The sequence below is a fragment of the Athene noctua genome, chromosome 1 (genome assembly GCF_965140245.1).
Source record: "Athene noctua chromosome 1, bAthNoc1.hap1.1, whole genome shotgun sequence".
Lineage (NCBI taxonomy): Eukaryota > Metazoa > Chordata > Aves > Strigiformes > Strigidae > Athene > Athene noctua.
The window spans coordinates 248,228,832-248,256,145 of record NC_134037.1 but is presented as its reverse complement, the minus strand read 5'-3'; the positions used below and the strand labels follow the sequence as shown (position 1 = coordinate 248,256,145).

The following is a 27,314-nucleotide window of genomic DNA, read 5'->3' as shown; positions in this document are numbered from 1 at the left end:
CACTCCCAGGTTCTGCAGTGGTACTAGTTTCTTAGAGATGGGAATACTCTCCCTATAATCACGTTTTCACTAAAGTACCTACCCTGTCCTACTATTATCTCAATAATTTTATGGTTTAGTACGAACCATTAGTGATACAATGTGGATAATGTTGTTTTGCAGTCTATCTGATTCAGTACAAAAATGGAACTTGGTGTCATCCACCTTGCACTGCAATTTCTATCTATGTATCTCACAGCAGCACCATATATATGTGTATATATATGCACATGCATACACGCATACCAGTGTGTATATGTATATACATACATAGATAGGCTTTTTTGCATACATATATGAATATGTGTGTACATATATACGTACACACGTGTTGTATATTATATAGTGTGAGAATTAATCTGATTTCTGTTCACTGGAGGTGCGGAATGATCCAGTTTTGACATTGGGTGGTCATTCTCCTAGCAGTGGGGTTTTGTTTGTCTTTTTTTCTGGGGCAAATACCATCTGGGAGTAGATGGTATTAAGTGGTTAATTTTCTTAAAATATTTATTTTTAAATGAAGGATTAGTTTCCAAATGTTTCAGTCAATATAATATTTCTGTATGTGTAGAAAGGCCCTCTAGTGCATTATTTCACAAAATGTAATAAAATATTTAAGATATTTGGTGGCTTGGTAGTACTACTGTAGTGTAAGGCTATAGATAGTCAGGCACATACCTGATATGTAGGTGCTTTTGCACTAGCAACATCTTGAGGCTTTTATTGTCTTTTTAAAGAGCAACAGAAGATCTAGTTCCATTAAAATGTTATGTTCCTAACGTCTGTTACCTTTAAAAAAATATGAGCATGTTTGACTTTTTTTTTTTACATCTGTAGTTGTGTTCTCACAACCATAATGGTTTTATAAAAGAAAGTCTATTTTTATGTTTATTTAGATTTTGGGATTTTGTGTTTATTTTTAGTGTGATGCATCATAACCTCATGAGTGTTGAAAGGAAGTAGAGTTCCTGCTGTTCTGACAAAAATGATTGCATTAACTGTTTGATATGTTCTATACTGGAAAACTGATTAAAATGACATTTTCATGGGGTAATTTACTTTTTTGCTGAAATACTGTGACTACCTACAGCTCTTCTGGCTGTGGTCATACAACCTCTTGGAAAGAGCTTAAGCAAATAAAAGGTATAACCATTGACACAGACAAGTTAAGAAAGGGTTCCTTATTTCATTATTGCTCATTATCTTTTTTGCTATTACTGTTTAGTTATAAATAATGAAATTACATTTCATTAAAAGAATTTGGGATTCCTGAATCATCTTAGTGATGAAGACCCCATGTATTTTAAATACTTTTGTCTACTCAGAAGCAAGCTAAAACGATGCGCTTGCACTCAGGTGTGATTATGTCAATAGGCTCTTCAGTGGCGAGTATACGTTACAGTTAAATGTTTGGCATGCAGTGAACATGTAAAAGTATGATGGAGTCTGAACAAAATATGAGATGATCTGGCATTTTTTTGTATTTTCAGAACAAATGACAAAAAGCAGCTTTCTGTTGCAGACCATACACTACATGCCTGTAAATTGATCAGATGGGAGGTATCCAGTTAATAGCTTGTGACTTCTGGGTGTTTGGGGTTTTTTTTAATCCAAGCCACACCTGTGTCAAAATTGCTATTTCTCCAGTGCTGTTTTGGAGGTAGAGATCTAATCCATTATGATTCTTTACTTTCTTTTGGTTAACAATGACTGTCGGGGCACCTTGCTTAAATATTCAACACTGCTGTTAGACCCAATCACAGTGACGCAATTGCAATATTAGAGAAACTGCTAAGGTTTCAAAGACTTAACAGTCTTAACTGCAGATAAAATACCAAATGTCATCAAATTATGTCAATCTCTTTATGATTTTTCCATTTTTACAATCTGGGAGATGCTGAGTAATTCAAAGGGGGCAACCTCAGATTTTCTCACATCTTAAAGTTAGTGCTGCTTCTCTAAGGCCAAGATAAAGCATGTCATCAGTAGTTGCAAGAATGGATGTTTAACATATGTATTACTGGGAGAATTTTGGGATACTGGCAGGAAGCAGAGAGGTCACAGAATGCAAATCCAATTTCCAATTCACAGTAAAGCTGTGTGAGCTAATAGATTTGAAAAACATGCTTTGTTAATTTTCTATCTGGTTCCTCTAAGTTAGTAATTTATCTAGCTAATTATTTGTCTTGGGTTGTCAGTTTCTAAACATCTGTACAAGGATTAGTTGGTATTAATAAACAATTAGGCCTTTGGCATCTGTTGCAAAAGAAATATTTTCTCTGTATCAGTTTACTTTTATTTTCTTTCGAGATATTAAAACATGTTCAAATATGGCTCGTGTCCTGCACCAAAAGGATTGTTGGCCCAAGAGTCCAGGACTCAAAATGTATTAATCGTATACAGTTTGTTAGTTTGCAGAATTTATAGCTAGCCTGTGTTTCACATTATTAAGCAGATTGATCTGTTCGTACTTGTCTCTCCTTTTGCTAGGTAGTACATTTCACATTGTCACTTTGCCCATTCACTATCTGAAAGGACATTAGTAAGTATTGATTAGATATGAGTTCTTGATCACTGACCTGTTTTTTTCATGCAGTTCAAGGCAGTCAGGAGTCTGTTAGCGTTCTGAGGTTTGGTTTTGTTGGGTTGTTTTGGTTTGGTTTTTTTTTTTTTTTTCAGGGGATTAGTTGATCAGTGAGCTGGCAGTAGTAGCTTTTAGCTTTCCATTTCCATAGATTTGGATATAGACCACAGTAAAAGATAGTTAATTTGTATCTAACCAAAGGAATTTGAAGACTGTAAATCTGGTAAAAAGTTACCTACTCTTCTCACTATTTTTGAGAAGGCATATCGTGGTTTTAATAACTCGGGTACAACTGGACAATTACTAGGGTCTGTTGTATCACCAAAGATTTATCATTGACGTGATGTTTGCAACAATGTAAACAGCGCACCAGAATGAAGATTTCTGTATTAGCTCTATGGGTAGTAATCTTCACTATTAGTAGCATCATAAATTACATGTGTCTTAACTCTGATTGTCTTTTATCTTCATATGAATCCCGCTTGTTTGACTTTTTTTATTGGGTAGAAAACTGCTGAAGAGTTACCCTGTACTTATCTACTATTTCTAAAGCATTTTCTCACATAGGATTAGGGAATGTAGTATGTTTTCTTATTCTTCACACCTACATCTTTAAAATCAGTCTTTTATATCTGGTCTGAGATTTTGCTGTTTTCCAGGGAAAATGCAAAGCAGATTTTTGGCCTAGTCTTTATGAAAAAATTAATAAAGTACCCAGTTGTCACTGCAGTGGAAAAGATGGCATTATATATTTAAATGTAAATAGTTTGTGCAAAAAAATCCAAAATGTGCACACACATGAATGTGCACGCTTACCTTTGTAGAGCATGTTTACAGGTATATTGGACTCTTCCAGTATCTCACTATTTCTTCTCACTCTTCCTGAAATATTTGGGGTGTTGTATATTTTTAATTTAATGTAAACTTCTGGTTTAGATTTTTTTTAAATGCATAGAAGACAATTTTTGAAAGATTATTCAGATTATATTTTTAAAGGTCTAATGTGCTTTAAAGTTTACTAGCAGGGAGATAGCTGTATATGTGTAAGAAATCAGTTGCCTTCACAACTATGTTAACTTTACATTTAATTTTTTCTGTGAACTACTATAGTTTCACATCTGCATTATGATGTGATAGGGGTGTGAGGCTTAAGTGTTTGTAGATTAAAGAAAAATCAATGAAAATGTATCTTGGTCTCAAGGATAAAACCTGTAGCTTCTCTTATGAATATCAAAGTAATTTAAACACCAACTAGAGGAAATGGTCAGAGATTTGCTAGATGCCTTTTCTGTGTTGGCTACCATTCCCTAAGAAGCAAGTTAATGAATTTTACAAGAAGGAGTCAGAGATCTATATATTCCAGGGAAAAAGGATTTTTAAAGTTAGGCCACTGAATACTAAATCTTCCAGTCAATTTTGTTCTAATGCAAATGAACATACTGCTTTGTATTTGTTAGGCAATCATACTGGGACAAATTGTTGTCAGTTAATTATTATAAGATGAAGCTGTAGTATGTTTTGGTTAAATTTTGTTAGAGTTTTTTGTTGACTCTCTTGCTTTTCAGCAAGATGATCCAATGTAAAACCAAAAACTGCTTCCAGTATTTAGAGGATGTCATACTCTGTAACAATTTTTTTTTAAGTGAGGAGTTTACAGTAAACTAGAAAAATGCTTTCAGAATATTAGCTATTATGAACAAATCCAAAAAGAATGCACAACAGTTTGTGTAAAGAAGAGAAAAGGAGTGAACTATAAAAAACATGTACAAATGAAAATGTATTTTCAGATGACAGAGAAAGGGCAATATAATTCTGCTCAGTATTAAAAAAAATTAAAGTTTGTTTCCCAGTTTCTCTTGAAAAGAAGCTATGTAAATTTTGAACAGTATGTTAACTGTAAATCTGGAAGTTAAGTGGCATAGGCAAGTAAGAAGTATCTATAGAAAGCATTGGAAATAATTTTGAAGTTTACATTGCCAGGAATTGCCACATTCAAAATTTCTAGCTGTTAACTTAGATTTTCATAAGGCTTATAGTGAAATTTTTTTGATTGATGACTCAACAGATATATGCATTTCTGAAAAGAAAAAGTGTCTTTATTAATACCAATTCTGTGATTAGGCTTCTATACTAAATAAAAATCTTATTTTTAGGTATTAATAGGGGTAATTGTGAAAAGACATACTGTTAGGTTTTTGACAGAATACTTAGAGTAATCAATATGGTAAATTTCAAAGCAAAAAAACTCTCAGTCACAGTGAAGCTTATTTTTATTAATCCCCTTGACTCAGGCAAGTTTGGTTTCATGTTTAATTCAAAAATGTCATCCCTATCCTCCCATCCCCTTGTGATGTTAATAACTTTTGTGCCATTGGCTCAGTTTTTCTGTCTGCTGAAATGCACTTTCTCAATTCCCTATAGAATCTAAATCAGCATTTTTCTCATTTTTTTTAAAAATCCTTTTATCCATTATTTTCATAGATCTGCTCCCATCACAATTTTTCTTCTCTTAAAGCAAGCCAACAATAGGTGAGAGAGTGTTCTTTCAGAGTTTTAATAGTTAAAGGGGATAGGTGTCTTTTCCCATTGATCATAAGCCATCTGTGGAACAAGCTTCCTGTTTTTTGCTGTTTCCAACTCCATTTGTTTTTGAAATCTCATATGAAAACATGTCTTATCTCTCTTATGTATTCTTAAAAATCACAAAATTGAATTTATTCCATTTCAGTGATGAACCTCCACCTAGTCAGAAGTTTGACCGATCAGATAAATGTTGTGCAATATCCTGATGCTCACCAATTTAAATAATTTACGTACATAAATATTTTTTCTGAAGTGCACACATTTTGTGTTACAGGAATCACTTTGCCACTGATGTGGACAAGATTGCTCTAAGTATGTTGGATTTATTGGAATCAGAATCTAAATTCTGATTCCTCAGAAGCTGTAAATATGACTTACAAGAAGGATATTTGAAATGCAATTTTGAGCATTTAAATTACAAATTTACACATAGTTGTATACCCACATAATTTTTTCACTCACACTTAAGTGGTTTTCTGAATAACCCTGAGCACTGGAAAAAGAGTGCTGGATTGTATGAGCAAGGGCTCAGTACTGTGTGAATCCAGCTGTATGGCGTCTGCTCTGGATCTTGTTTATGCATGGATGTTTAGAAGCACAGAGAGATCATATGAGCAGTTTTCTACAACCTGCATAGGCATATCTTAAAGGAATCTCTTTACTGCTGTAAGTTAAATAAGAAACATGAGTACAATTACATAGGTTTCAGTGAGTGTCTGGCCTTATCATTGATCATTGAAAACGTAAAAATGAAGTATTTGTATTATACATGTGCATTACCATAAAAGCATTTGTTCTTTCAGAGAATCTGTTTTTCAAGTTTTTACTGTCAGTTCATTTTTATTATGCTTCTCCAGTTCATAGATCTTATTTAGAGAATTTTCATAGAACTTGCTCTTAGAAAAATACTCAAGTTTGCATGCATTAAGGATTTTAGAGCATTTATGTACCAGAACTCCACACTGCAGCCAAATTTCTCTTAGAAAATTGGTATCATCTTGTAGAGAAGAAGAAACAACTGCACAATGAAGTGCAGATACTAAATTCACATTTTTAGTTAACAAAAGTCTGAAGGTAAAGCCAAAACCTAACTATATTTATGCAAATATTTATCATGTTATGTCGTTTTTTGCAGTGAATACTTCCAGTCTTGGGGAAGATCTTCTGAAACTTTTAAAAGTACTTTTAAGTTATGTCTGGTTGATAACCCTTACAAATAACTTTGTCTTGCCTTTATTTCCTATCAGAGTTCCAACTTGTGTTCTAGTTTCTTTTGCATTCTGTTGCATTTGTAATTCCCTTGTAGAAAATATTGTGGCTTCATGAAGATCATTAAAATATTGAGGCACATTTTTTCTTTCTTCTCTTAAGTTTGAGTAGGCTTTGAGATTACAAAAAAATGTTTAGCACTTCTCCTAAACTTCTCAGAGAGAAAAATACAGGCAATAAACACAGGAGGAAGAATACTCAGGGAGGTCTTAGAAAGTTATCATCAGAATAGGAAGCTCAGTTGTTCAGTGAAGAATCCTGGTACCCTGTCTTTCCCTGTGCCTCAGGTGATCATCTGTAGACTATACTGTGTGTAATCCAAAATTGTATCCAAAATAGCTGTTAGCTCTAAAGTATGCATAATGGAATAATTTTTCATGAAAGCTCTTTGGTATATTTTTAATGAAATGTAATTATTTTGTAATCTAGAACTTGGATTATTAATGAATTGAAATGGTCACAGAAGTAAGTCCAAGTGTATAATTGATAACAGAGTTTATTTCTGAAATAAGTTGGCAAATGAGAGGTAATTTAGAAATACAAATTTAAAACCAACTGAATAAATGCTGTATGGAAGTTATTCTCATTCTTTCAAAGAAAGTTTTTGTAAATTGTGGCAAGTATGTTTGAGGCTTTTTTTTTTTCCCCAGAATAAAAACAGAAAGGGTAGCATCTAAAAGAAAACTCTGCTGCTTCTAATTTTGTTCACTTCTCATCCCCCAGGCCATGAGAGACATGGGAACATTGAAGAGGGCTTAGTGAAAGGCCACCAAGGTGATTAAAGGGTTGAGGAACTCGACCTATGTTGATGGAGCTGGGTTTGTGGAGCCTGAAGAGGAGAAAAGTTCTGAGTAGGGGAATCTAATCCCAGTCTACCTGAAAGGTAGCTGTTGAGAAGACATAGGTAGCTGTCTTCATGATGTTGCTCCAGAACAGGGCAAGAGGCAACAAGCTCATGTTGCTTCAGGGGGAGTTCTGTCTCAGTAGAACAATTCTTCACCATGAGAACAGTAAAACATTGCAATAAGTTTCCTGGAGAAGAGGTAAAAACTCTGTTGACAGTGCCCTGGGTAACCTAACATAGAGCTCTGTTTTCAACAGTAGATTGGAACAGGTGGTCTCCAAAGGTCCTTTCCAACCTAAATTTGTTCATGATTCTGTGACTCTTCCTTTCTCTGATATTGAGGCAAATATGGGGAAATGGACTAGGCAGACTATGGTACTACTAGTAATTTGTGGAGAATAGTCCTGGCTCCTCTAGTCTGATCCATTCCTCAGAGTGAAGCAGCTGTACCGTGTTAGAAGGAAACAGGATGGGAGGGCAGTTCAGCAGAAAGCGGTGCCTGAGCTTTTCAGAGGAGGGACATGATGGATGATGAGTGGAGGGGAAAGTGCTGTGTAAGTCTGAACATAAGCATCAAGGATAGCTGAACAGCTGAAGAAACCTAGGACAAAAAAGGGGTAAGGAGTGAAAAGGCAGTAGCATATAGGTTTCATATACACTTGGGATGCTAAACAGTTTAAGTATCCAGTGTATTCACCATGTGTGATAAGGTTTGGATGGTGGAAGGACTGACAACACAGGAGGCATATGCCTCTAGGTGCTGAAGGTACTGTAGTGTGGATAGTCTTGGATAGTCTTTGCTAGTGTGGGTAGCCCTGGGTTTTTGAAAGTGAGAGAACGCTGAAGTTAATGGAGGAGAAAGGGTACACCAGGACATTCTTGAATGTTTTGTAGTTTGAATCACCTGAACAGGCTGGTGCTTCATCACTGTTGTTTTAAATACTTGAGAGAAGAAGAGAAAGAAAAAAATATGTGGATTATTTGAAGCAGGTGTTAACACAGTTATTTGATCATAAAATAGACGATATAAACTCAGGGATAACAGGCTATAACCTTTCTTCAATTTGAATTTTTTTTTTTCTTCATTGTTTTAGGAAGGTTGGATTGTCTAAATAGATGGATATTTCATTTGCTTTGGTAATCCATCAAAACATACTTGAAATTGTGGTTGCTTTTATTTTTCAGTATCATCATTTTCTCCAGAGAGGAAAGTTAATTCTGTCCTTAGGTTGTTTTGGATCATTCCATTAGCTGACTACTGCAACTGTCAACAAAATTTCTGTCTTAAGATGTTTTCTTGACTTTAGTCTATAAATGAAATTGAGGGCATCTCTGTCACTGCCATGTCTTGTGATGTGTGTGTCAGATTACACTTGACAATATGATCTGGAAATTGTCAGAAAACCTGAGTGTGTGCTTCAAGTGTGACATTAGTTCATTCAGATCAATTATTACTGCTGCCAATACCTATATTTATGTACTTCTTAGATATCTGTAGAAGACAACCACTTGATAGAGAGGGGTTAATATCCTTAACCCTGGCTTAAGATGGGGAACGTTAGTGTAGAGAAGGAAAGTTCCTTGCCTGTAGTCACTCACAGAATCAGTGGCAGAGCTAGGCTTAGAATCTGCATCTTCGTTAAACAATTATTTAGTGATGGGTTCTTTAAAAGTAGTGTGATATTGGGAGAGGAGACTGTTTTGGATTAAATAAGTAATATTTTCTTTTGAATAAGAACATGGTGTAACTTATGAAAAGTTTTGTCTCAGTATGTGGAATTGTCTATATTCAGATATTTATTGTCCCTACTAAAGAAAATATATTGCTTTCTGCTATTGTCTGTTTAGCCAGCTGTAAGCCCTATTTGCACAGATTGCATGGTATGCTGATTGGTGATACAGGCTCTGGGTGATTAGCCAAATATGTAATGAGGTCCGTAGCTTCCAGTGTATTATAGAAATGCCATTGATCAATATAACCAAACAGTCTGTAGTGTCTTCTGCAAAATACATTTAGACTAGTGGGGAAAAGTGGTGTAGCCCCTGAAGAGTTGCTGCAGTGCTACACAGCTGTGATTATTTTTAGAGTCTTAAATTTAATCTAAGGATTTGAAGGTTTGGTGTCTTGGTTTTTGGTGTTTTGTTTTGTTTTTTTTTCCTTGCTATCTTTCTCACTGTTTTTATGGGCATCTCCCTACCTCATTTTTCTTGCAGAATAATCCAAAAGGCTTAATATGCATGTGATAAATTTGGGAGGTTGTATTTCTACATGTTCTGAAAAAAGTGTTTTGTATCTCAGTATCCAAGGGCAGGAGGCAGAATAGCTTGATGAATTCTGACAAACAGTATGCCGCTTTATAAAATGTTACTAGATCAAGTTGTCAAATGTCAAACACTGTATATGCTAATTTTGTAGCTGAATATAATTTTTTTATATATATAAAACCAGCACTGGTTAAATACTTTCCTTTTTAGAGAATGCTGAGAATATACAATATGTTTATGACTTTCATTTCACATTTTAATGCATTAATGCTGGTGTAGGGTTGGGTTTTCTTCATCCTGCATCCTGAACCATCATCAACCCTACTACTTCAAGACTATATAAATTCAGATTGTAGAGAAGAGTTGGTTCATATATTTTTTCTTGATTTTTTTCTAGAGTAATAACAACAGGTAATTAATGTGCTTATTATTACTACAGTATTAAAATGTCTATAAATATCTCTAATTTATAGGTAGTAGCTCAATTCCAAATTTCTTCCGCATTATGGAGCGACAGTTTACTGAAACAGAGTGGTGTGTAATCAAGTCTATGAGTAATGAATGGATGCAGCTGGATATGTTTCATCGACACTGGGTAATATTTTTTTCTTATTTAAAGACTTCAGTGCTATAACCTGCACATTCTCTTTTGATAAATTTTTTTATTATATTCATTATGGTAATGTTCATGTGGAGATAATACTTTAATGGGTTTTATATTTTAGTGATGTTTTTTAATGTTAGAATGACTTTGAGAACCGTAGTACAGCTGCCATTTCTAGAAGGATTTATGACTAGTTTTAAACATATACCCAGAACAAGGTAAAGGGTTCGTATCTGTATGTGCTACTTAATAAGTCTGATTGCACTTTCATTATAATGCAGCATTAGGCTAGGTATTAACAAAAGTGATAACTTTTTCTCTTGATCTTTGCATCAGTCTGCCTTCACATTTACAGTAGTGTAAGTCTTAAAGGTATTTGCTTTACAGTGTCTGCTCAGAAGTAGTGTTTATAGAACCGTTTGAAAACAGCCAGTATGAATAAAATACATTTATTCCATGTTTTAGGCCTTAAAGGAGAGTTTCTTAAAGGCTATTGGAGTTGGAATTGGCTTTAATTTGCAAAGAATTGAATTTAATGTGTCCCCATTGCAACTGGAAGTAGGGAAGGTGTATAAGGAGACAAAAATGCTTCTGGATGGCGATGAAGAAGCAGAGTGGACATTTGAGGTAAGAAATATTCACATTTATTTTTTCAATAACAATAAACAGTCTCAACACCATAAGGCTACATTGCACATTTGATTTTTTTAATTGCAACTTCACACCTTTATTCTGTATAACTACACTGAACATAGATCAATCAAAACTCAGGATATAATTCTGCAGCATTTTAAAGTATTTTTGATGATCACAAAAACACCCCAGAGAAATATTCATTATAATGGCTTTTTATTTTTTTCTGTTCCTGGAGTATGTTTCTTGCACTCCATGAAATTCATCCTAGGGCACACGGGAAGTTCACTGTAGCATGTTTAGACCTGACTTCTGAACAGTGTCTTGAGATTTTAAAGTTTCGTCGGTTGGTCTAGAATGGGACTAGTGATTAACTAACCCCATAGTTAGTGTTTATGTTAAACGTTTGAAATGAAGGAGATGTCTTCAGCTCCTTTGGGTATCTTCTTGTCCATACAAGTTGGTAGAAACACATGCATTTGTGGGTTTGGAGTTACAGTGTGCTGATTAGCTGCTGCCTGTGGGAATGGAGAGGTGCAAAGAACTTGCCTTTGCTTAACAGGAACATTAGTTTGGGCTCAGTCTTCTGAGTGTTGGGGTTTGGGGTTTTGTTTTTCCTCCTTGCAAGTTATTGAGGCTTATCAGTAAATATCTGTGCTGTTAGATTTGGTAGACAATGATCAATAGCATCTACTGTACTTTAAAGGGTATATAGAGAAAAAAACTGGTAGGGACATGGTTTAGTGGTGGACTTGGTAGTGTTAGGTTGACAGTTGAACTTCATGATCTTAAGACTCTTTTTCAACCTGAATGATTCTATGATTCTATACGATGGTCTCAAATTATTTAATTACCATAAAAATTCAAGCTTTAAAAAAAAAAAAAAAATCACAATACCATTTCTATGCACCCCAGAGGCACTTTCATTCAACCACTTAAAACAAAGGAAAAAATGCAAAAGACATTGACTTTAAAATTATCTGTAAAGGGCACCTTGTTCCAGTCTGCTGTAAGTTTGTGCATCTGGTAAATAGCTGACTAGCAACTCAAAGACTACATACTTTACCATTTCACAAAAATCAAGTGCACTTTTCAGTAAGAGTATTCAGTTTCCAATATGCATTTATATTTTGAAAATATCTACATTGTTGGAGACAACTGTTCCGGTAGAGCTTATCTAAATGACAGATTTCTGGTCTATGCTTGTTTTGTGTAGTATACAAGCTGCATGCATGGTACGCATGTACTGAGTGAACGAATGTACCAGCAATGTTTAACGTTGTAGTATAAGTTGACTTCTTCACAGTTCACTTCATTCAGCATTTCTGGCCACATTTGGTTTTGTTTTATTTTAAAAGTCTACTCAAACTAAATCAGACTTCTCACTGATACTTCCATACTCTAGGAATTGAGTATGTCATGAAATTCACTAGTTGGAATTATAGACTGGCAAAAGAAAATCATAGGAAAGACTGTGACACATTTTGTAATAGAATGCTTTCTGTATTAATGGTTACAGTGTACCATTGTCAGGGAAGCATCTACCTCTTTGGAACTCCTTCTGCCTTCTGGAACTCATATTTTTGGTCTTTGATGAGATGGCTGTGGTTGATTGACTAAAGTAGCCAGAAGATGATGATTTAGATAGCTCTCTACATTACTTAAATGCCTTGTAATTATTTAATTTTTCCTTATTGCTTAGTAATTACTGCTAGAAGCTTAATTTAATTTTTGCCTGAGGAATGTCTCCTCTTCGGTGCTCGCCCTCCTGCTTCTCAAGAGTGCAGCCTTATAATAAGGCATATTGTAGTAATTCAAAGAAAGGATTTATTATCAAGTTACATTTAGATACAAGCTCAACTGGTATATAATTTCATTTAAATATCAACATTTATTACAATAAAATTGGAAAAAAATAATTCATTTTTCAGTTACCAATCCCCAGTCTAAAATTAAGTATCACTTTACTTTTTTTGTCTTCTCCCAGTTTTTTTTTTAATTTTGTGCCCATTTTCTTACTTTGAAAAAGCCTTTTTTTGTTTCATTATTTGACCTTGAACCAAATTCCTGAAACAACTTGTTAACTGAAAACACTAATTTTGAGAAATCTGGAAGAGTCACCCAAGAGAAGTCATTAAGAATCACCTGTAAGACTGCATATTACTGGTACAGTATTTTCCTTGTGTTCCCTCTTGTGCTGTTTGCTTGAGTGAACTTTTTCTACCAAATTAAAAAATATAATAACCTTGCTTCCACTTTTCAGATCTGCCTATATATGATAGGAGATGATTGAAGAGAGCAAGGCTGTTTAAAATCCAATTATCACATATTTTGGATTGGTTTATAGCAATTTTAAAGATAATCTAATTTACCAAAAATAGAAGACAGTGATAAAGGGAATTTTACCCGTCTAAAATTACAGAAAATATTCTGAAATCTCCTTCAGAAAGTACTATGTAATGTGAAAAAAGCAACTTAAAAGCATTAAGACTAGAAGAGGATCTACCACCTTATACCTGTCATGACAAAAAGGTCAAGAGAAGTACTAGTGAATTAGAGCAAATCGAAGATTACACTATTCAGACACCTTGTAACTGTTCACAACAAGAGCAAAACCTGTTGATGTCAGACATAGAATTTTTGTGTGAACATTAAAAAACATCCTTTTCTGTTATTTCAGTGTAAATACCAAATGAACTACCTTGTTGTGTAGTTGACTATTTGCTGCGCCTTCACCAAGGGTTTAGTTTTGTTCAAAGTGTCTTTCCTCTCCTCTCCTTCTCATATATTTTTGAGCTTGTATAGGACGCAGTAGCTCAGAAACAGCCTCTTGTGTTTGATCTTGATGGATGGGTTTAGCTTTAGGCACTTATTTTCATACAGTACTCTAGAGATTGCTACTCAGATTCCTTTCAACTGTTTCAGAAGGAGTAGGAGAAGAAATACAGTAAAACTTCATTTAAAAACTTACATTTAATTTTAAGATATGTTAAAATGTGTTTTATTCACAAAGGCAGTGCACACTTTACTCATTTTAAAAAGATGAATTTGTTCAGTAATAATTAAAACTTTACTAACCCAGTAAAGAGTGATACAGTATTTGTATCAGGATGTTAATTTAGGATGGAGTCATGATGATGATGATTATTATTATTGAATAATTCTGTATGCTCCATTTACTTCCTTGGAAGAAAATAAACTTGCAGAATGAAGTACTAGCTAATTTTAAAAGTGAAAGAAGTTGATCAATAACAATTATGACGTTTTATAATTTAGAGATAAACGTAAGTTTATAATGTATAAATCTATAGCAGATCTGATACGTGGAAAAAAAATCCTAATTACTGATTTGCAAAATATTAAGTGTATTCATGGCTTTCCTTATTACTCCTTATTAGTTTTGTACAGTTAATCAGGAAGAATGACTGGATAGCACTTACTGGATTTAATAAGAATCTTCAATGAGACATAACACACTTCTGTTTTGGTCCCTATTTCAATTTTGGATACAACCAGATTATAAATTTCTACAACCAATTTGTCCTAAACCTTACTCAGGGATTAAGAATCACCTGGCATTCCACAACAAATATTTGATTGGTTTCTCTGTATGCAAACACATTACTTCAAAAATATTAATTTTAAACTGACATTACATGGGTCAATTTGAAACATGCAGTAATCGGTGTTGGTGTGCAACTGTAACGGAGTCTTTCACTCTAGTAAGAGAAGTTAATCCTGTTGTATTGTCAGGAATAAATAGGAATGAAAACTATTACTTCTAAGACTAGCTAACTGACCTGATATTCACATAGCAGTCAGTTCTGCTGGCTGGGAAGGTACAGTTTTCTCATAAGATGTCTGTTGTTGAGTGAATCCAGGATGACTTGAATCCCAGACACATCATTCTGCCGAGCCTTTGAAATGAGGCCATTGTAAGTCTCAGTGTACTTGTAGCTTGAACACCTCTAGCACTTCGATTCTGTAATGGATCTAATTTGGATCCATTATATGTTTTATGGTTTACAGAGAGGGATCTTAACAAAACAAAGGTAAAGGAATTCCTCCTTTACCTCACAGGAATTTCTGTATGGTTGTCCTCTTTCTCTTTTTGTTTAGCCATCTATTTCCATTTAAGAAGTTGGATTATAAGCTGGTATAGCAACATTTCCAGATGAATAGGAAAGCAAGCTGATTTGCTCTTTTTTATGGTTTTGGTGTGTTTCATTAACTCCATACCGTAAGTTTTTTGCTGGCTGCTAGTAGGGGCCAGGGAAGATCTCCTTCCCTTCTGTGTTTGTTTTGTATCTACATTTCTCTGAAGCAGCAAAGATAAGATGAAGGGAATGATTTGTTATGTTTTATTGTAAGGTGCTGAAAAGTCTTTTGTGATCACAGAGGATATGTGAAGTGATCCTTTGTGGAGATACATGGATATGTGAGGAGTTGGAACCTTCTGAATTTGTCCATTGGGCAGGGTCTCTGCGGAGGAACAGTCCCTGTTATCTATCTATTAAATGCAACTTTGAGCTCACAAATTATTTTATTAACAATATGTAAAAGACTTTATAATACGTTTATAGCTGCACAAACAAGAAGTAATGCATAAGTTCACAAAAAGAAATTTCTGTGCATTTAGCTTAAAGCTGTAACACAGTTGTTTGCAGACTTCTGACTACAGATGTAGGCCACTGCTGAATGTGCTGTGCTGTGTCCTCTGTCTCATCAGACTTTAAGTCTTCAGACACGCAAAAAATGAAAGATCGTGGAAAATGAAGTGATGAAAAACTGATGTAGTCATTTTTCCATCCAGACAAACACAAAACATTGCTACCTTAGAACTATATAAATTGTTTCTATTGATCAAACATCGAATTTTCATAATTTTTTTTTACTTTTGAGGAAGTTATAGAAATATGCATGAAGTGTACAAATGGTTAGATATCATCAAACTTGAGATAGCAGTCTTTATGCTTGACCTATTTTCAGTATTGCACCATAGTCAAGGAACAGGAAAACCTAGTAAAATACTTCATAGTAAGTACACCTATAGCTCTTTCAGTCGTGGCAAATACCATTTTCATTGCAATTTGTCAGTGTTATGTGCATTAAATATTTCTCCTAATCTAGACAGAATTGAAATAGTAATTTTCTTACTAGTGCTCTGCAGGAAGGTAAACCAACATGAGCTTGATATTTTGTTTTTAAGTACGTGAGACGAAATTCACTGCTGAATCTGTCAAATGGGGACAATTTTGGTGCTGATGAGATCAAAATGAAAATATAGTCCTACTCCCACACCAGCAGCTATCTGCCAAGACACACATCTTTGCCAGTAAAGTCCCCCAGCCTTATAGTTGTACTGCTGCTACACATGACTAGAGCAGCTGCTGTCTTGGCTGAGTTGGGTTGAGTAGATCTGTGCTGAGCATCTTGGCACTTTTTGTTTTATATACAGAGCTGTTTGGGAATCACAAGAAATGGTATCCTTGCAACTGAAATATTTGAAAATTCTGTATAGTGGATGAACTGTAGGAAAGTGTAATGTAGACTGACAGAGTTGTTTTAAAAGAAATTTTGCTTAGATTAAAAGGAAAAGAGAAAGGCAACCAACAATGTGTCAGGTAAAATTCTTGTTATTCTTGATTTCCATTTTATAAAGCTTTTGCAGAAAGCATGTGACAATTTTTGGATAAAGAAACAAGGAAAACATTCCACCCCCTTTATATATACTAAAAAAAAAAAAAAAAACAACCAACCAACAGCAACCAACCTAAACGTTACTCAGAAATAGTATAGAAGTGGTTTTTTTTCTGAAATTGTTTAGGATGAATTCTCAGCCTTTCTAGAGGAAAAGACTTTTAAACAAAACTAATAAGTTGGTAAACAATATTACTAAATATATAGTTATAGATATATATAGTTATATATCTAAAAATGTTTTTTGAGAAAAATTGATGCGTATTTACACAGAGCAGTGCTCAGACTGCCATGTCAGAAATCTGAAGTTGTGATCTTACATGCTGTCTGAAGCCAAGAATGAGAGAGCAATTGGTTTAAGTTTACATTTACATTGTTGTTTTTTAGAATACCTCCCAGAAATTCATGATTCATGTCATTGGAAAACAGATAGCTAAGATGGGCTATGTGTCTTGTGAATTAGAAGTGACTGGTAAAGGAATGCCAAGGTTACAGACTTAATTATAAATATCTACAAATAGGTGAGATGGTGGTAACCTATAGTAACCAGTTCAGCCGAGCTCACTTTTTAATGTATCTGCATCCTTGAGCTCTCCAACAAAACTGCTAAAAGGGACTATTGCTTTTTATAAATGTCATTATTTGAAACTATTTTAAATTACATTCTGCTATTCTTTTGAACCATGTTCTAAACATTTATGTAGTTTTTGTTGGAAACATAGTAAAGAAAATGCATTTACATTGACATTTTTTATCTTTACTAGGAAACCCTTTTAGATGACCATCATCATGTTGCAGTGGCTCTTGGCAAACAGGAAGGATTTGGACAGAAGCATTCTGATGTAAGAAATTATGAAATGTCTTCAGGTCTTGGTAACTAATCCCTTGAGTTTAAACTTAGTCTGATACTGTAGCTAAAGTGTGTTATCTCAGACATAGGGCCAAGGAGAAAGCATAAGTACAGTATCAACCAGAGTGTTACTGAACTGTTACCTCTAGTAATGTTGCGCCTGTTTCAGGAAAGGTCTGGGAAGGAGAAATGGTTTCAGAGGACAGCAACGGATAATGTCAAATCTGGAATGCATGTGTTACAGCTTTCAATATTTTCATTCAGGAGAAGATTAAGTGATTTTTGTCATAGCATGCTAGTACTCATGTGGGAAGGATGATTTTCACAGAGGGAAATGGAGACAGTGAACCAATCTGGACTGCTAAACTAGTACAGCACCTCACCAAATTGAATTTAATGGGGGACTGTGAGTATATGTATCCCAGAGCAGATCCATCTCTCAAACACCGTTATGACAAGATAACCTTTGAGACAAGCAACAACAACCAACAGATGGGAAGAACAGCAGTGTTAGTCTTCATTCCATGTGGTCTCTATTGAAAGAAACATCAAAACTACTTAAAAGCTCTTCAGGATTTTCTGTGTAATTTAACAAAGACCTGAGTCATGAAAATAGCAGTAAAAGTCAAATCTGAGGCAGACTGGCAGGTTGTAGCCGAAATAGCCAGTCAGCAAAGGGAAGTGTGACAAATTGCCAGGCTTGTCTCTGGTGTTTTAGTTGCTCAAAATAAAATGGGCTAATTGTGTTAATGGGAACTAGAAAAAAATAATTACTATATGAATGGATAAAAGGATGAAAGTGGTCATGCACGCATCCGTCGGGGTCATAAAGTTTGAGTCTGTGCTCATGGATAACACAGAGAGGGAGTACTTTTAACTAGTATTGGTTAAAGTGAAAAAAGTAGTATAAACTACCTTTGAAGATCTACTGTGGTAAATCAGTGCTCAAATATTTTTTAAGAAAATATGTGCATCCTGTTTGACGGAACATAGTTAAGTTCCCAGTGGGATTGCATATCATCCTTCCTGTAGGAATACTGATATCAGTCTGAGGTGAAAAGAAAGTGGCCATTATTTCTAAAAACAATTACCTAAGTATTCTACAAAAATCCAGGATTTTTAAGTGTTGATCTTCACCATCACTGTCACACACCTTAAAATTATTATAGAAAGAATAAGCATGGTATCAAGAATTATGATGAAAAGTCTTTGAATCAAGAAAAGTCTCAAAGGCATACTTGTCCACTGACTAAATTTGTCATGACCTAAATTTCATTAGTCAATTCACTAAAAAAAGCTCATCTTAAGTAGGACAAGTGAGCATTCTTTGGTTCTCCAATATGGAAGTGAAAATTTCAGTACCTATTGCATTGTGTCTTTTTCAGGACTCCTAAGAGAATTGTGGAGGAAATGAAAGTGTCCTTCTCCTTTTCTAACAGAACTATAAAAAAGGAATCTACGTATTGCTAGATGTGTTGAGAGGTCTTCATCTTAATTTAAAAAAATTGAGTGTGTAGACATTATGCAATTGCTTCAGGATGTCAGTGCTTGTTTCTGTTCCCTCTCTGTTATTACAGGAGTAATTCATTATGTCCTGTTTGCAGAACATGTACTTTCAGTGAGCTTGCTTCCCAACCTGATAAGAAGTACCTACAATTCACAGGAAATACCAATTCTTCCTTTAATGTACTATAATTTAGATCATGTAGTGTCAAGAATCTTAAAAGAATTTCTGCTAGTGACTGCAGTGTGCTTGGAGACAGAGCACTTACCTGCACTCTTAACCTAGATCTAGACAGTTATCTGAGGCATCTCAGTGAAAGATGGCTGAGTTTATAATTCTTTGTAATTCCTATGTAGGCTATAAAACATCTTTTTGTCTATCGCTTGCTAAACTTCACAGGAAGTGTGATGAATTCAGTCAAACACACTTGCTTTCAGACAAGCATGTGCTGAAGTTCAAACTAGGTCTGTTAACAATCTGTTTAGCTCTGAGGCTTAGTTTATATTTGGTGTGTATCTGTGATGTCACTTTGCATGGCTCTAAGAATGGCTCCTGCAGCTTTGCCTCATCTTCAAAATGCCAGATGAACAGGAATGTCTCAACACCGTGTCACTTATGTGAGGATATAAAGTGACAGGCAGCTCAATTAACTTTTGCTTTCAGCCTAAATTGAACAACTTTGAGTTTTGCTGTGCTGTTATAACAAACACAAGCGTTTTGTTGTCTCTCCATTTGTTCTTAACAGTAGCTTACTGCTCAAACACTACAGTGGAAAATAGACATTTTTGCTCTTTTACCTATTTACTGACCTACCTTCATTGATGTGACAGGAAGGGATAACAAAATGGGCCTTAGATGAGGTTGCCCCCAACACTTGCATGGCATAAAGTGCCTACAAGGCACCATTATGGACAAATCCCCCAAACCATCTCCAGGAACTCAAATGTGCTGGAGTGCCTCTCTAAAGTGCCTGTACTCTAGTGCACACAGTCTGGGGAATAAACATGATGAGTTAGAGATCTGTGTACAGTTGCATGGCTATGGTTTTGTTGGAATCATGGAGACATGGTGGGATGGCTCCTATGGCTGGAGTGTTATGATCGAGGGGTACAGGCCCTTTAGGAAGGACAGGCAGGGAAGACGAAGAAAGAGAGTTACCCTTTAGGTGAAAGAGCAGCTGGAGTGCATGAAGCTCTGCCTGGGGGTGGATGAGGAGCCAGCTGAGGGTGATGGGTTAGGTTTAAGGAGAGGGCAAGTCAAGGTGACATTATAGTGGGTGTCTGCTATATGCCACTTGACCAGAAAGAACAAGTGGATCATGCCCACTACAGACAGGCAGAAGCAGTCTCCCATTCACAGGCCCTGCTCTTCATGGGGAACTTCAACCACCCAATATCTGATGGAGAGACACAGCAGGACATAAGCAACCTAGGAGGCTCCTGGAGTCCATTGACAACAACTTCCTCCTCCAAGTGATAGAGGAGCCAACTAGGAGAGGTGCTCTTCTGAACCTCCTACTCACCAACAAAGAGGGGCTTCTCAGGGATGTGAAGGTCAAAAGCAGCCTTGGCTACAATGAACATGAGATGATAGAGTTCAGGATCCTGGAGGCAGGGAGGAGGGCTCACAACCGTGGGCTTGTGGAGAGACAACTTTGACCTCCTCAAAGATCTGCTTGGAAGAGTCCCGTGGGATAAGACCTCAGAGGGAACTGGGACCCAAGAAAGCTGCTTAATATTCAAGGATCACTTCCCTCAAGCTCAGGAGAATTCCCTCCCAATGCATATGAAGTCAGGCAAAAAGGCCAAGAGGCCTGCGTGGATAAACATAGAGCTCCTAACCAAACTCAAACATAAAAAGGATGCATACAGAGAGTGGAAGCAAAGATGAATAACCTGGGAGGAATACAGAACTGTTAAGCATTCAGGGACAAAGTTAAGAAAGCCCAGATGGAATCTAATCCGGCCAGGGATGTCCAAGGCAACAAGAAAGGCTTCTATAAGTGCATAGAAGTCAAAGGGAAGACTAGGGAAAATGTGGACCCTTTGCTTGATGAGACAGAGGCCCTGAGTACACAGGACGTGGAAAAGGCTGAGGTACTGAATGCCTTCTTTGCCTCAGTCTTAGCAAGATTGGCCTTTGGGAATCCCAGGTCCCAGGGGTGTGAAGGGAAGGAGCAAGGAACATGACCCTTGGTGGAAGGGGATCAGATCAGGGAATACTTAAGCAAACTGGACGTACATAAGTTCATGAGCTCTTACAGGATGAAGCTGGCAGATGTCATTGTGAGGCATTACAACTCTCAGTAATTTCTGGTTGGTCATGGCGACTAGGAGAAGTACCCAAAGATTGGAGGAAAGCAAACATTGCTATCTTCAAGAAGGACCGAGGGAATTACAGGCCCACCAGCATCACCCTGATCTCTGGAAAGGTGGTGGAGCAGCTAGTTCTGGAAACAATTCCAGGCACATCAAAGACAAAAAAATCATCAGCGTAGCTTCACCAAGAGAAAGTCATGGTTGACCAACTTGGTAAACTTCTATAAGGAAATGACTGGCCTGGTAGATGAGGGGAGAGCAGTGAATATTGTCTACCTAGACTTCACTACCTTGTACCTCTGAACACTGCCTCTCCTAAGATCTATACATAGAGAAAATGTTGATGTATGTACTGGAAAAGCAGACAGTGAGGTGTACTGAAAACTGTCTGAACAGTTGGGCCCAGAGGGTAGTGATCAGTGGCACAAAGTCTGGTTGGAGACCAGTAACTAGCAGTGTTTCCCAGTGGTCAAAACTGGATCCAGTCTTGTTTGACATTTTCATTAATGATCTGAATGATGGGGCAGTGTACCCTCACCAAGTTTGCTGTTAACACAAAACTGGGAGGAGGAGCTGATATAACAAGGGGTCACGCTGCTATCCAGAGAGGCCTTGACAGGCTGGAGAAATGGGCCAACGGGAACATGATGAAGTTCAACAAAGAGAAGTGCAAAGTCCTGCACCTGGAGAAGAACAAAGCCAGGCACCAGGATGTGCTGGGGACTAGCCAGCTGGAAAGCAGCTTGGCAGAAAAGGCACTGGAGGTTCTGGTGGAACTGAATGCGGACCAGCAACATGCCCTTGCAGCAAAGAAGGCTAATGGTATCCTAGGCTGTGTTAGACAAAGTATTGGCAGCAGGTCAAGGGAGGTGATCCTTCCCCTTTTGCTCAGCACTGGTGAGGCCACATCTGTGGTGATGTGTCCAGTTCTGGGCTTCTCAGTATGAGACATGGTCATACTGGAGACAGTCCAGCAAACGGCCACAAATATGATTAAGGGACTGACATAACTCTTCTTTGAGGAAAACCAGAGAGAGCTGGGGCTGTTGAATCTAGAGAAGAGAAAGTTCTCAGCAATGTATATAAATACCTGAGGGAAGGGTGCAAATTGGACAGGGACAGTCTCTTTTCATTGGTACCAAATTACAGGACCAGAGGCAGTGGGAACAAGGTTGCTCAGGGAGGTTGTGAAGTCTCCATCTGTGGTGATATTCAAAAGCTGTCTGGACACAGTCCTGGGCAGCTAGCTCTAGGTGGCCCTGCTTGAACAGAAGGTTAGACCAAATGACCTCCAGAGCTCCCTTCCAATCTCAGGCATTCTGTGATTACCAGACATTAGTATTTTCTCCTCAAGAAGTTAGCAGTACCTTAGCCTGTATCAAAAATGTGTCAGTTTGTGTCATGTACAGAACAACCCCACTGCAGAGTAACCCTGATGAATTCTATCAAATATTAAGCATTAAGAATATGTTGCTCAAGCAAATGTTGAATTTAGAAGTATCAGCTGTATTCATGTTCATTTCAAGCAGTTGTACTATTTTCCCTGCTGTTTGGAAAGGATTACATTTGCAGATAGCATACAGCAGGCTGCACAGTAACATGCTCAAGAAAACAAATCTTTTTTCTTTGAAATGTGATTTTTTCTTGAAGTGATGAAACTAACACAGGGACTGTGACACTCATCTCTAATATCTCAGTCTAAATTTAATCTGGATTTAACATGGGGAATTATGGGTTGATTGTGACCACTTTTATCCTTAAATGGCTTGAGTTTGAGAGAAGCATGCCCAACCCCAGTGACTGCTGGTATTAAAAACACTATGAATAGACACACCTCTAGTGGAATCAGTCCTTATGCTATCACCTCAAATAATCATGTCCACTGGAGAATGAAGTAGTTTGTTTGTTGGTGTGTTTTTTCTTCCTTTTTTCTAGACTTAAACACTCATTCTATGGTATTTGCAGCATTCTCTATCTCATTCTTTCAGTTTCAAAGAAAAGCTTTTTCTGTTTGGCCTTGTCCTCATTTGAGTGAGTGGAGGGGGTTTTTTTGGTAGCAGGGTAGGGGACTACAGTGGTGGCCCCCTGTGAGAAGCTTCTTGAAGCTCCCCTGACTCCAGGTTGGACCTACCTTTGCACCAGGGCTGGGCCGATTAGCTGCATCTCTGCGACAGTGTATTTAAGAAGGGGAACATGGGAGGAGGGGTTGGAGTTGTGAGGAGAAGTTGTGAGAACATCTATGCAAACACCAAGGTCAGTGGAAGGAAGTAGGGGAGGATCACCGCAGCAGAAACTCCCCTGTATTCTGTGGTGAGATGGCAGAGCTCTCCCCAGCCACCCATGGAGGTCACTGGAGGAGCAGATACCAGTTTGTGGACTCGGGGGGTGCCCACGCTGACCCAGGTGACTGTGCCTGAAGAAGGCCGGGACCCTGTGGGAAGAAGGCCCCGCTGTTGTAGTTCGGCGCTGGGAGGACTGCAACATGTGGGGGTGACCCACATGCCCATGGGAGTGACTCATGGCAGAGAGAGTTTGTGGAGGACTGTCTTCTGTGAGAGGCAAATTCCACTGAAACAGGAATGCCAGAAGTTTCACCCTCCCCGAGGTGGAAGAAGCAACAGGACTGACTGCGCCCCCCATTCCGTGCCCCCTGCACTGCTGAGGTGGAGGAGGTCGAGATATTGGAGCAAAGCTGAGCCTGGGGAGAAGGGAGGGATGGGAGAAGGTGTTTTCAGGATGTGGTAATGCTTCTCACAGTCCTACTTTGTTAAGACTTGTTGTTAGTGTATTGATTTTATGTTCTTTTCTTTCTTCCCCTAACAAGTCTGTCTTTTGCCTGTGCTTTAAAGCATGAGGTCATTGTCCTTATCTCAAGTTCCTGAGTCTTCTGCTTTCTTCCTTCTCAGTGCTGGGGGAGGAAGAGGGGAGTGAGCAGTGTCTTTGCTTATTTTTCCCTTCTCAGCATTGGGGCAAGGCAGGGAGTGGCAGTTGTGTGGTGTTCAGTTGCCCTCTGAGCTCAAACCATGGCAGTCCTGCTACATGCTTCTATTGGTTACCATATAGCATAAAGTAGGGACAGTGATACTGGTCTTGACTGGAATATTTTCTTTCTTCTTTAGTAAGCAATGTGTAGTTGTAAACTACAGGGAATACTGCAGGAAGAAAATAGAGATTTATTGATTCATGTAATACTAATATGTTTTTTCCGTAGGTATGTTCCATGGAGCCTAACCAACCACAGTTTACATTATTGACTTTTGAAGATTTAGTTGCATCTGGTATTCCAATCACACCTGAGGATTCTGCGTGTTGGGATAATTTTTGTTGTAAGCAGGAGCATCCAGTGAAACAGAATTTCCATTCAAGATAAGCATGTTTTTATGAAAAAGAAAATTGTCAAACTTTTTTATGCCGTTACTCAATTCAGAGTGTGGGAATAAGTGCACAAGTGTAAGTGAAACATGTTTCTCCTTATTTAAACTGTCTGATTTCTACCTTTTTAAAACTGACATTCTTTATCAATATCTTAAGGAAAATGCATGTTTCCTCACTAAAGGAATTATGAGTGAAAAGTCTAATCTGGCCACTTTCTTTTTTGCTTCTCCATGGTTGTGATTCTTACACTTCAATAATTTCCCATGTTAGGAACGAGGAGCAGAGCTACAGTAACTTTGTTGATTAGTCAAGTATTTAATACAGTAAAATGTGTTTCCATAGAGTCACAGAATCATCTAGGTTGATAAAGACCTTGAAGATCATCCAGTCCAACCATAAACTTAACACTGACCATTCTCAACTGCACCATACCCCTCAGCGCTGTGTCAACCCGACTCTTAAACACCTCCAAGGATGGGGACTCCACCACCTCCCTGGGCAGCCCATTCCAACATCCAACAACCCATTCTGGAAAGAAATGCTTCCTAATATCTAGTCTAAACCTTCCCTGGTGCAACTTGAGGCCATTCCCTCTTGTCCTGTCGCTGGTTACTTGGTTAAAGAGACTCATCCCCAGCTCTCTGCACCCTCCTCTCAGGTAGCTGTAGAGGGCGATGAGGACTCCCCTCAGCCTCCTCTTCTCCAGACTAAACACCCCCAGTTCCCTCAGCTGCTCCTCCTACGACCTGTGCTCCAGACCCTGCTGCACCAGCTCCGTTGCCCTTCTCTGGACACGCTCGAGTCATTCAATGTCCTTTTTGTAGTGAGGGGCCCAAAACTGAACACAGGAATTAAGGGGCAGCCTCACCAGTGCCGAGGACAGGGGTCAGATCCCTTCCCTGTCCCTGCTGGCCACGCTATTGCTGACACAAGCCAGGATGCCATTGGCCTTCTTGGCCACCTGGGCACACTGCTGGCTCCTGTTCAGCCGGCTGTCAATCAACACCCCCAGGTCTCTCTCTGACTGGCAGCTCTCCAGCCACTCCTCCCCAAGCCTGTAGCGCTGCTGGGGGTTGTTGTGGCCCAAGGGCAGCCCCTGGCATTTGGCCTTATGGAAACTCCTCCAGTTGGCCTCAGCCCATGGCTCCAGCCTGTCCAGGTCTCTCTGCAGAGCCTCCCTCCCCTCGAGCACATCAACACTCCCACCCAACTGGGTGTCATCTGCAAACTGACTGAGGGTGCACTCGATCCCCTCGTCTAGATCATCAATAAAGATGTTAAACAGGAGTGGCCCCAACACCGAGCCCCGGGGGACACGACTCGTGACCAGCTGCCAACTGGATTTAACTCCATTCACCACAACTCTTTGGGCCCGGACATCCAGACAGTTTTTTACCCAGCAAAGCATGTGCCCGTCCAAGCCACGAGCAGCCAGTTTCACCAGGAGAATGCTGTGGGAAACTGTGTCAAAGGCCTTGCGAAAGTCAAGGTAAACAACATCCACAGCCTTTCCCTCATCCAATAAGCAGGTTGCCTTGTCATGGAAGGAGATCAGGTTTGTCAAGCAGGACCTGCCTTTTATAAACCCATGTTGACTGGGCCTGAGCATCTGTTTGTCCTGCATGTGTGTTGTATGATGGTACTCAGGATGAGCTGCTCCATCAGTTCATTTATGCTGAAGTTTAAATTATTACATTGCCTTTTCTCCTACAAGAATAATACTTTTATTCTCAGATGGATGAATAAAACCAGAAGAACTGGTGCCAATCTTTTTGCTGTTACTGTATGGTGCAAATATTTGTACAACTGTTTGTGTAGTAGCAGGCTGAAGAAGTCTGAATCTTGGTAGTCTTGGAACTATGCCTGTAGTTTGAAGCAGGGAATTAACTTATAAGTACTTCATATCCTTTTCACTTACAATCTTTGTTAATTAAAGGTTCCTTTATGTAATTTAGGATTTTATTTTTAACGGTTCTTTTTGTATTTTTTCCCTCAGCAGTAGGTATGAGCCAAACAGCAGTTCAATTTTCCCAGTCTTGCATTTACATCTGTACTGTCAAAAACACTAAGTCAGGCGAGGAACCAAACAGAACAAACCCTATTTACTTTTTTTCAAATAGTCTCATAACATCTGAAGACAGAATATTTTATTGTCTTGCAGTGAATTAAAATTTCTGAAGATCTGTAGATCTTGAATGAACTTTTAGAATATTTTGTATTCTTTTTCAAAAGAAATCTTGTTTTATGCCATTACCTCCCACTAATTCTTTCTAGAAGTCAGAGATATAATATGGTCCATCTAAACATAACAAAACATACCGAACAGTATGAGTCACACCGAATGGAATGATTTTCACATCTAAAGACAGTTCATTTCTGTTCTACATTTAAACATAGATCTTCATTGAATTTGTGCTTGTGTACAACTTAGCTGCACCTTGTATTCTCACTAGGGGAGAATCTACTTGAAGTGTAACCATTGAAGCCATGCCTTATTACAAAGATAAAGAAAAGGATTAGAGAGAGAAAAATATGAGTTTTAAAATATTATGCAAGCTTTTGGAGTTTTGCTGTAGATAATTCTGAATTCAAATATGCTGTTAAACTTCCCTATTTCTACCAGTTCTGATTAATATTTTTTTTTCCTTTTCAATGACTCTCCCATCTTGCATGTTAATCATTATTTTTGGTGTTGTTTTTTTTTTTCCCTCTAAAACTGCAAATCAGTGACTCTTTTCTCCCAACT

General features: G+C 37.7%; 1 protein-coding gene across 1 annotated transcript in view; it reads left to right on the top strand.

Annotated features, from left to right (window-relative positions):
- The window catches only part of AASDHPPT (aminoadipate-semialdehyde dehydrogenase-phosphopantetheinyl transferase), a 35,056-nt gene extending 9,711 nt beyond the window's left edge, over positions 1-25,345 (top strand). Inside the window, exons 3-6 of the mRNA XM_074932303.1 lie at positions 10,058-10,179; positions 10,654-10,815; positions 17,286-17,363; positions 24,405-25,345. Coding sequence (XP_074788404.1) covers positions 10,058-10,179; positions 10,654-10,815; positions 17,286-17,363; positions 24,405-24,563 — 521 coding nt within the window. The 3' untranslated portion in view covers positions 24,564-25,345. The remainder of the gene's footprint in view (positions 1-10,057; positions 10,180-10,653; positions 10,816-17,285; positions 17,364-24,404) is intronic.
- The last annotated feature ends 1,969 nt before the right edge of the window (positions 25,346-27,314 follow it).